Below are 11,022 nucleotides of genomic sequence, written 5' to 3' on the forward strand. Positions count from 1 at the left end.
GGTAAAGAAGCCAACCTGCCCCTCCCTCCCCCTTGCCCCACAAAGAAAACCAACCAACAAACAACAACCCCAACAAAACAACTAACCAACCAAACAAAAACCCTACCTAAACAAGATGAACTAACTAAGGATGTGTGAGACCAAAAATATAAGCTGGCAATTGACTATTAGTCCATTTGATCTGCAATGCCATATCTAACTAAACTTGATCAATCTGCATACCTAGCATTTAAACTGTTTTTTTAATTGAAGAATCATAATTTTCCTCATAAAGTCTGTTGCTGGTACATCTACTCTTTAGTGGTGAGCTGTGAACTAAAATAATAAGTGTATCTATAATCTGTAAAGCAGGTTGGAATCCTAAAGCAAGGAAAATAAGCTGTGCAAGTCTACATAACTACACTACAAAATACAAAATGGGTATAGATCTAAAGAATACATAATTACTTTTTGGTTTTAACAATACATGTATTTGGTAGAACATATCTGTATATATAACCACATCAGTATTTCTTAATAAACTGGAAAACAATCTGTTTTCCAAGGTCTTTGTGAATCTTTCATGACAGAAAAAAAACAAGTCCAAAATGATCTTCTAGGGAAGGAAATTCTTCCAGAAGGTTTGAAAACAATTTATTCTTTTTTTTCTCCTCCATCTTTAGTTTCCTTCAACATCTCTTGCCAGTTCTTCTCCATCTCTTCTTTGCAGTTCAGGAAGGCATCTTCCAGTCGTCTCATAGAGTTGGCCAAATCTGGGTTTGTACGCATTACCACCATATCATAAGCCATCCAGGTTGCCTGCACTGCAACAACAAGTATTAGGAAGCCAGCAACATTAGGATGGACACCAGCAATATTAAGATAGAAGAGAAACAATGTATGATTCAGGGAAGCATAATGGGAAATAATGTTTCCCAGTTCTAAACAGCACACTTAGCTCAACACTTGCCAATAATCCTCTGTCAACAAATAAGTCAAATCAGTACACATATCAACAAATCAGTGTACACATCCCAAGCTTTCCTTATCAATCCCACAATAACAATTCAATGTGCACAGCTTGAATACTCTCAGGCAACCCATGTTAATCAAGTAGTGAGTACAATCTTACAGTAATAAGCAGTCCCACCTTTGTCACTAATACTACAGTTAACCAAAGCAAACTGTCTATTACCTCAAGAGCAGTCATACCATAGTAAGCAATTCATGCATACCAGTGCTGTTCAGCACATCAACAAAACCTTATAGGTACAAACTATCTCAAAATATTTTAGAATGAAACGTTCCTAAGACAAAGCCAAATAAAAGCAAAGGGAGAAATAAATTACGAGGCAGATACAAAGCAGACAAGATTTTAAATCAACATTTACAGTGAGATGGACTGTCAATGAAAGAGAAGGTTGTTAACATGACAAAAGTTGAAAAGAAGACTTTTGCATGAACAGTGGCAGTAGGAGAGAGGAAGCTGGTGCTAGATAAGGTGAGAGTGAAAAGTGAAGTGAAAAGTTGCAGCAAATTCATAGGTTTTAAAAACAAGTCAGCTGCAAAATGGATTCTGAAATAAATATCTAATAAAGCTAGGCTAATAAGTCTTGACAAGTTTTCTGTTTGCAAATTATCCATGAGAAGATTGTGATTTTCTCAAATTCATGCATTATTTAAAATGGGTTAAAGAATAACTGAATGTATAGTTTAGATTAATTAGTTCTTCCTCTGCACATTATTTGTGATCAGTGGTGATGCGAGACTGAGACTAGAAAACTGCCAGTCTAGATAAACCTCAGAAACAGATTTCTGATGCAAACACATTTACACATTTGGAATGTACATTCCACAACTATTATTCACATAAATTTAAGTCTGAAACTTTTAAAATTCACTTTAAATTGCTGATTCTGCAAACATCCTTTCTAGTAATTTAATTCATTGAAATATCTACAGAAATGAAAACAGTGGATGCAAACATCCATGGAGCAAATTTGATAATAAATGCAAGAGTATATTCTGAAAAATTGTTCAGTATTTCTTTAGCTCTAGTAGTCAAAAGAATTTGATAAGGGAGTGAGGATGATATGATTATGCCTTCTGCGGGTGTGAGAAAATCAGAGCATTCTGGGTATATTTAAAAATGAAAATTCTGTGTGTAATTTAGGGAGGTTTTATAGTAACTAACAAAACAGTATATGCAGTCTTACGCTCAATAACAGGACAGTCCTGATAACAAAGCAGAATTTCCGACCTCATAATGACTTTATTAATATACCTGTATGGTACTCATATATAATTATACCATTATGAAACATGTACATGCAAATAGGATGGAAAAACACATCCCAGGAAGCAATTATACTTTTGTTTGAGGAACCTTGTATAACTCTAAATGGTTACTTTATACTGGCTTGGCAAAGTTCCTAATGAGCTCAGCCTTAGCTTTCTTAGCAAAATATAGAAGCCATCTGATTACCCAGTTTGAAACCATTTGTGCTATATTAACATAAAGTTTACGTCATAAGAGATGCAAACACTGAGTTTGATCCCCAAATGGGAGGGAGGACCCTGTTTGCTATTCTGTGCCTGATAAGCAATTTAAACAACTAGCATTTCCCAGATCAATAGACAGGCATAGGAGAGCATCTTATCTGTGATGAAGCTTAAAAGCTTTAGATTAAACAGTTTGAAGAGGCAGCAATAGGAATATCTTTGTATGAATGCAAAGAAAGGGATCACAAAAATAGTGGAAAAATCTAGCTAGATCCCTGCTCCAAAACACATACAAAATTTAGATTAAAATCACAGAGAAGCCTTTTTCCCAGTTGGGTAATCAGTATTTGTCATTTTCCCAGTGTGCGGTCCGGGAGCGACCTGAGCCCTTTTCGCGCTGCACATGGGCTGTGGCCAGCAGCCCAGACACGCCGGGTCGGAGAGGGAAGGCCTTCGAGCTGGAATTAGGCACAGACGCGTATCGGTAGTTTTAAAGATTGTTTACTTACACCGAGATGGCAGTGGTGCAGGCTGGAAAACTTGATTGAGTTGCAGTTACAGACAAAAAAGAAAACAAAACTCAAACCTGCAGGGCACGAGGGTACGTCGCAAAGGGTTCTGGCGACGGGAAGATGAAAAATACGAGGGTACGTCGCAAAGGGTTTCGGCGACGGGGAAATAAACCTGCAGGACTCGAACCCGGGTAGAAGAGCTCTGGAGTCGTCCGGCAAGGACTCACACGAAGTTTGCTAGGCTCCGTGTGTCCTTCTGCTACATGAAGTTTGCTAGGCTCCGTGGGTCCGGTTCGTTTGCACGCGGGAAGGGATACGTCTGGGAATCTATCGGCGACGGGGAGAGGCTAGAGGTTGATCAGACCTCTATTGCCTGCTTTAAATGCACTGGGTCCGTAAGGATCCGCAGCATGAATATCTCCTCCTCCCTTGTTTGTGGAGTCCTCCAACTTGGGCAGAAACCACTCAAGCCTTTTATACAGCTAGCAAGCCAATCACTAGCCGCCACGTGTGAATAATTTAGAACTGGCCAATAATGGGACTCAAATTAGCATACAAATGGCAGGAACTCTTTGCAACGAGCATTTCTGTGCTGCAACAAAGAAATGCACCCTGCAAAGAAAGCTTCAAATTGACGGGAAATTCTCCCTTGCACCGGGGTTCTCTTTTGCAGCAGAAAACTCCACCGTGCAAGGAAGCTGCAATTTAGCGGGGACAATTTAGCAGTGCCGAAGCACACAAAACAAAAATCACACCCTTTGGGTTGTGACACCCAGAAGCACTAGTATAATCCACCATTTTCCAAAGCTGAGTCTCATTTTTTAAAATATTCTGATAATGTTTTTCTCTCTATAAATTGCTTTGTATTATCTCTGTTCTCACTAGTAGCTCTTTTCAATTTAACATCATCTGTGAATTTAATTTTTGAATTTTTGAGCCGTTTATGCCTTCCAGATTACTTATGAAGATAGATACCTGTCATTCTAGACATTTATAACACACACATCACTAAACTCCAGATATTTGAGTACTCCAGATTTTTGAGATAGTGCTGGTCTCCACCAAGCAGATTTAGTTTAATTAATGGACCTCATTCTGTCTCCATTTAAATTTCTACTATATGACGTTTGGAGATCTCTGAATTAACTTATTATTATGTATGTGTACTTCTGTAATGTCTTCATCTTCTAGTAGTAAACTCTATATCCTCCCAAGAAAACCAACTACACCTGATAGTTTCTCCATTTCTTCCAGCAGTTTTTCTAAGTCCCTGTTCAGGTCCTCCAGCATCTTTACCATATTATCGCAGTTTCTTTCTTGAGGTTCATATTTGGCCATCTACAAGAAAAACCAGAGCATACTACTTTGTCCCAATGTGAGGTGTGTGGGAAAATAATACTTTTTTCATGTTTATGGGAAAACTTTAAAAAATGTATCCCTAAAAAGAGCTGTCAAACTAAATAGGCTACATTATAAATTAAATATAGTACAGTAATTTAGAGCTCAGGCCCAGTAGATGTAGAGGTTTTTTGGGTTGTATTGCCTTTTCACTTTGAAATCAATACAAGTTGTGGGCACTAACTTTAACTGTATGCAGGATCAAGTCCGTGCTCTTAGTGAACATTAAAGTTCACTTTACCAGATCATACCACTAAGAGATACTACCTAAGTGTTTGCTTTACTGGATCAAATTCCTTACTCACCTATTCTTGCAATGGCCAATTAATAATTCTTCACATAAGAATTCTTCTCCACCAAACAACTTTAGTGAAATATTTCACATTTGTTTGATTGTTTGTGGTATCTTTATACCACATTCAGGCACTTGTCTAAATGACATGATTTTTAGAGGTGCTCAGCAGTTCATTAACCACAGCTGAAGTTGTGGGAGTTGAGCTCCTCTCAAAATTGAGCTACTTGCTTAGGCAACAAGGTAACAAGAACAGAAGTTTAATATATTAATGCTAGTCAATTAGTTTGATTTCCTGCTGTGAAACGTATAAGGGGAGAATTAAAAAAAACTATTAATAGTACCTAATTCTTATTGTAAAAGTGTTTTTTTTTAAACTTCTCAGTTAGATTTATTGGGCACATTTTTCTGTCTTTTATATTTAATAAGTCCTGAAAACAGAGCAGTAAATTTTTATCACTTAATTGAAAGCATTTTAAAAGAACTGGTTGTTGAGCTAAAGCTAAGACCTAAGACTAACAAACACTCATCCTGAATTTTATGAGACAGGAGGGGTGCTGAAAGATGCTTGATCTCAAACTCCTGCTCCTATGTAAGACAAGGTTGTTTGGGTAAATGTGATATCTAGGGGTGCACTGATAGAGATTTTGAGGGCTGATACCAATAGCTGATTTTTAACGAGGCATATCAGCTGATACCAATCTGATTTCTGATATAGCTGCATCCAGCTGGTAAGTCTGTTGTGGTTGAAGGGGAGGGAAAGGGGCCTGGGCCGGGGCCGGGGCGGAGGCGGCGGCAGCGGCAGATCAATGCCCCCTGCAGTGAGGGAGGGAGTTGGGGTAGACGCTGCCCAGTGGGTGGGACAGGGAACAGGATGGAGCCATGGCTTGTCTGGAGTGTGTGGGAGCTGCAGCCTGCCCACCTCGCGCTGATCTGGGGGCACATGCCCCCCCCACCTTTGCCCCAGCTGGACAGCACCTGTCCCAACTCCCTCCCTCACTGGGGGGGTGTTGATTTGCTCCCCACGCCCCTTTCACCACAACAGACTTACCAGCTGCACACAGCTTTCCATACTGCCGGACTGTGGTCCTTGGTGCCTGTGTGCTGTGTTGCGGCTGCATGCATACTCACCAATTTATCAGCCAAATTATTGGCCACATCGGACTGATTTCTGATACAGCCGATTTTCTTTATATCGGTGCTGATGCAATATCGAACCAATGGATCGGTGCACCTCTAGTGATATCTTTTATTAGACCAACTCAATTGTTCTTTGCAAGCTTTTGGGTACAAACACCCTTGTTCAGGTGCAGAGCGAGCCTGCTGATGTACTGAAGAAGGGTGTTTGTGCCCAGAAGCTGGCAAAGAACAATTTTTCCAACTCTGGAGTTACAGAGCCCTCATCTCTCTGCTGGCAACATCACTCCACCTCTGCCCAGCCGCGTTAGGCTTCTGTGGCCACCTGGCAAGTAGCTGAAGGCTCACGAAGACTCAGCCACCTGCCCCAGCCTGTTCAGCAGCAGCTGTTGCCTTTGCAAAGAGCAGTGTATGCAGACACTGTCTGAGCCACGCACCATTTCCAGGGCATGGAAAGACGGTAGGTAGGTGCTAGGGTTCAGCCCCTGGTGCTTGTGAGCTATGCAGCTGCCACAGGATTGTGATAGCAGCAGAGCTGGGGACATAATTATCTGTCCAAAGACAGGCACATCAGTGTGGCGGCATCCTGTATAGATTTGCTTTTACCTCCTGAGAGAGAGGGAGGGCAAACCCTGGGAGGATGCTCTCTGCCACCCCCAACCTGCTTTTGTCCCTCATGTTGACCCCTCAACGTCTCTTTACCCCAGGAGAGCTGCCTTTACCTGCTCCCCCAAATCCCTCACACCCTCTCTCCCATATGGAAATCCCCTCTCCAGCTCCCACCAGACCCTTCCCCCTGCGCAGGGGATCACTGACCCTAAACACCTCCCCTTCTCCACCTGAGGGGGGGGGGGTCCCTTGAGCCCCCTCCCCGGGTGAGGCCCCTTTCCGGCAGCGCCTCTCCAACGGCCGCCAACGCCTCCCCTCCCCCTTTCCCGCCAAAACCAACCGTGCCCGGTCCAGCCCCGCCCACCCTTCGCCCTGCTCTGTGACGTGTCTGCCAGTTCCAGAACGCGGAAACGAGACACAAAGCGAGCGGGCGGGGACGGCGCACACAACAATTCCGTCGGCCTCGCCTCGCACGTCCCCCATAAATTCCACGTTGCACGGGTGGCGGGACCCGAGGCGTTGGGTCGGGTGGGCGGCGCGAAAGGGGAGGAAAGGCATTGCCGTGGCGGGAGCTCATAGGCTGTATCCTCAGTGTCGTCCCCCGCCCCGCCCCGACACGGGGTGCTCAGCAGAGCCAGCCCGGGCTTTGGCAGATGCTGCTGTGCTCGCAGTGACAGCTGAGAACATCCTTGCTGAAACCGCCGGGGAAGGAAACAGCCCCTGGAAACAAAGCGCCAATTCATTCCGCCGCAGGGACGTGGCGGGCGAGCGGGGGGGGCTGTTAAAGCAACCCAGGCTCAGATGCATCGGATCCCCTCTGATCCGAGGCTCTCCGGCCCCGCTGGCGGTTGAAGCAGGCTGTCTGCCCGTGGGTCCGCAGCCCCTGCGTTTCTCCACTACAAATCCAGGGGCCCTGGACCCTCCTGGCCCACTTTATGCCTTTCAGAGGACTCATGGGCAGACCCTCGACAGGGCATTCTTTGAAGTAACCCTCAAGGACCTGCAAAGAGCCATTACTTGTGTTTCCAGGGATAATAAGTAACAGGGTTGCCCTAATGCTTTGGTCATAGGCAGCATAGGAATAGGAAGGAGAGACAAACTTATTAAAATAGGGTAGGTGTCTCTTGTTCTCTGCACAAAGCACGTCAGAATTTAGAACATAAGACCTGTCAATTACTGGGTCAGACCATAAGTCCCATTTTGCCCAGTCCCATTTTGTCAGAGAATCATAGAAAACAAGGGTTGGGAGGGACTTCAGGAGGTCACATCTAGTCCAACCCCCTGTTCAAAGCAAGACCATCCCCAACTAGATCATCCCAACCAAGGCTTTGTCTAATTGGGTCTTAAAAACCGCCAAGGATGGAGCTTCCACCACCTCTCTGAGTAACCTGTTCCAGTGTTTTACTAACCTCCTAATGAGAAAGTTCTTCCTAACATCTAACCTAAACTGCCCTTGCTGCAACATGAGACTTGCTCCTTGTTCTGTCATCTGCCTCCACTGAGAACAGTCTAGCTCCATCCTCTTTCAAACCCCTCTTCAGGTAGTTGCAGGCTGCTATTAAATCCCCCCTCAGTCTTTTTTCCTGACTAAATAAGCTCAATTCCCTCAGCCTCTCCTCAAAAGTCATGTGTCCCAGCCCCATCACCATTTTCATTGTCCTCCATTGGACTCTCTCCAACTTGTCCACATCCTTTCTGTAGTGGGGCCCAAAACTGGACACCGTACTCCAGATGTGGCCTCATCAGTGCTGAATAGAGGGGAATAATCACTTCCCTTGACCTGGCAACACTCCTACCGATGCAGCCCAGTATGCTGTTAACCTTCTTGGCAACAAGGGCACACTGTTGCCTCATATTCAGCTTATTGTCCACTGTAACCCCCAGGTCCTTTTCTGCAGAGCTGCTGCTTAGCTAGTCAGCCCCCAGCTTGTACTGGTGCATGGGATTGTTACGTTCTAAATCCAGGACTTTGCACTTGTCCTTATTGACCTTCATGAGATTTCTTTTGGTCTAATACTTCAGTGTGTTTAGGTCTCTCTGCATCTTAGTCCTACCCCCACAGCATATCTACTACTCCCCTGAGCTTGGTGTCAACTGCAAACTTGCTGAGGGTGCACTCCATCCTATCTTCTAGATTGTTGGCACTCCACTTGATACCAGATCCCAACTAGAGGCATCGAGCCATTGATTACTCCCCTTCCCAACAATCCCAACAATCCAGGCAGTTTTCTATCCACTTTACAGTCCATTCATCCAACCTGTACTTCCTTAGCTTGCCTGTGAGAATGTTGTGGGAGACTGTATCAAAAGCCTTGCTAAAGTCTTGTCATACAGTGGTAGAGAGTGCATGCTGAAAAGGAGTCTAAATAAGGGATGACCAGGATTTTTTCCCTACTGTTTGTCTCTTATTTGCAGCCTCCAGCATTTAAGGTCTAGGAAGATCAAATTTAGAGGCTATATTCCTAATTCTCATGCCTCAGTGTGCTTTATTATTAAGGGCCTCTTGTGTGTTACTGTATTCTGAAGGGCATCCCATAGTATACGGGCACAATGAGGTCTTCAGACACGTTCAAACTTACTTGTTTCTTTTGAAGGCTGTGGAGTGTTGATGCTTCATACAAGATGGAAGAGACACAAGTAGGTTTTGGTTTTCACAACACTGCACCTGTACTAGTGGGATAATGATAAAATAAATAAAAGGTGAAACTACTGGGTCAGAATGAATGATCTATCATTTATTTTAAGAGAATTTAATGGTACCAAGAAGTGTAGATTGGCTGTTGTGGGGACTGCCCTGTTCATCCCCAGAATCAGTACCATGCAGTCAGTAATAAATAATAACCAATCCTGTGCACAATCCATATTCCATTCACTAATCAACTATAAAATATTTGGTCCTTTCTCATACAGTTTTCTGCATCTGATCACCTGTTTTAGTGAAGGGATAATATGCCTTGGTCTTGTCTGTGGATCTCATTCAGCTTATTAGTTCCCAGGGTGTCCATGTTAAACATTAGCACCACAGTAGGGTTCCTAGTTGGCAGGCTTAATGAGAGGCCACTAATTAAAGGAGATGCAAAGCATCTCACTACCTGTTCTTGAGCAGCCCATCCGGGCCACAGATAAGGCAAATTAGCCGTGATGCCCATAGGAGTGTCCATGACAATGTTAGAGGTATCTTTCACTATCACTGTCTGTGTTGAACTAAAATGCTAGGGGATTTGAGTCCCCAAGGGCTTTCAATCACATACCTTTCACAAGTATTACAACTACTTTCAAATGCTGGCACAGAAGTTGGCTTCTTCCACACAGGGATCAAATTAAACATGAAATAATATTCTGGGAGATGACTAGATTTCGATTTTCACTTCTGCCCCATGACAGTGATGTGAAAGATACAAAGAGGGAGGTAGGTAACATTCTCTCTTCGGGTAGAATTAAGGTTCTTATCTAGTTCTATATTGGCGGTTCCCATCAATGCTTGTTCAGTTGCTTCTTTTGCAAACATTTGGGTTTGGGAATGGTTCTGTTTTTGTAACGTGAGGAGTTGTCTATTGAGACCTGCACTACAAAACTGGAACTCTTGTTGGTAGTGTCAGAGGAGCCTGGGACAGAACTGACTGCAGTAGCTGAATTACCTTTTGGCAGGGATGGTGTGTATTTGTGTGTGGCTTGCACTACTGCTGTCCTGAAGATAAATAAAGAATTTGAGGTAACCAGGATGTCCTTCCGCTACCTTTCACTAGTACTAAAAATATTTTCTTTATTGCAAAAGAAACCCACCAAAACTAAATATTTGAACAATGTTGTGTTTTCCTCATGGGTGGGCATAGGGGAAATATAAAGTTTTCTTCTAGCAGGAAAAAATAGTTTTTACAAGAGGAAATCCTGAAAGTGATTGAACCAAGCAGGAGGGCAGGCGAAGGGAGTGGACTAGGGAGGAGGACCATATCCTGACAGCTGAACTATGAACCTCGCAAATATCTCCTCCAACCAGTCTGACTGGGAGAGCAAAAGGGAAAGATTTCAAAGAGGAAATCAACAGCAATAGCAGCTGCTCAAAAAGCACCTTGTATATCAACTCCTAGACTTATCCACCATTCTTCCTGGTTTGGAGTAAAAAAATGGGAAGGTGAAAGGAAGTGGTGGATGAAGAGGGTGTGAAAGCAACTGTGCTCTCTCAGAAGCAGGAACCTAAAACAAAATCTTTCTTTGGGGAACTACCCTTGGGAGTCACCTCACAGCCTCTGCACTGCTTTCAGCAGGGTTTTAAATAGGCAATGTACTTTTGCAAAACATCCACCCTCTGTGTCAACTTTAAACAGAGAATAGGTGCGTGGTAAATTCCCTGCAGTTTCTATAGAGAAAATATCGCTCAGGTTCAACTCGCCAGCCCATGCACCAATGTTAATAGGAAACTCGTTCTGCAGTCTGCAGTTACATTGACCTCTGTAACTGAGGTAAAGCCTTAACCTAGATAAGGGTTCTCAGATTCTCCATGAGCAAGAGTCCTTATCATAAAAACCGTTTTCACTGGTAGTAATTTGCCCTTTATTGTCAGACTCAGAAGTGGTGGAGGGACTAGAAAGCCAA

The 11,022-nt window shown here is 43.5% G+C and overlaps 1 protein-coding gene across 7 annotated transcripts; it reads right to left on the minus strand.

Moving 5' to 3' along the window:
- Nucleotides 1-281: 281 nt before the first annotated feature.
- On the minus strand, nucleotides 282-6,862 carry SYCE3 (synaptonemal complex central element protein 3). 7 transcript variants are annotated; one of them, XM_006035135.2, is made up of 3 exons: nucleotides 6,770-6,862; nucleotides 4,223-4,331; nucleotides 282-803 (listed from the first exon to the last, which is right to left on the minus strand). In XM_006035135.2, exons 2-3 carry the CDS (start codon nucleotides 4,329-4,331, stop codon nucleotides 634-636), a joined length of 279 nt encoding a protein of 92 aa, XP_006035197.1. In that variant the 5' UTR covers nucleotides 6,770-6,862; the 3' UTR covers nucleotides 282-633. The 7 variants fall into 7 exon arrangements, with proteins under 7 accessions (XP_006035197.1, XP_006035200.1, XP_006035195.1 ...); XM_006035138.2 differs by having other exon boundaries at nucleotides 6,794-6,822; XM_006035133.1 differs by lacking the exon at nucleotides 6,770-6,862 and adding an exon at nucleotides 6,660-6,745.
- Between the last annotated feature and the right edge of the window lie 4,160 nt (nucleotides 6,863-11,022).

Source organism: Alligator sinensis, unplaced genomic scaffold (assembly GCF_000455745.1).
Source record: "Alligator sinensis unplaced genomic scaffold, ASM45574v1 scaffold1386_1, whole genome shotgun sequence".
In the NCBI taxonomy this organism is placed as follows: domain Eukaryota; kingdom Metazoa; phylum Chordata; order Crocodylia; family Alligatoridae; genus Alligator; species Alligator sinensis.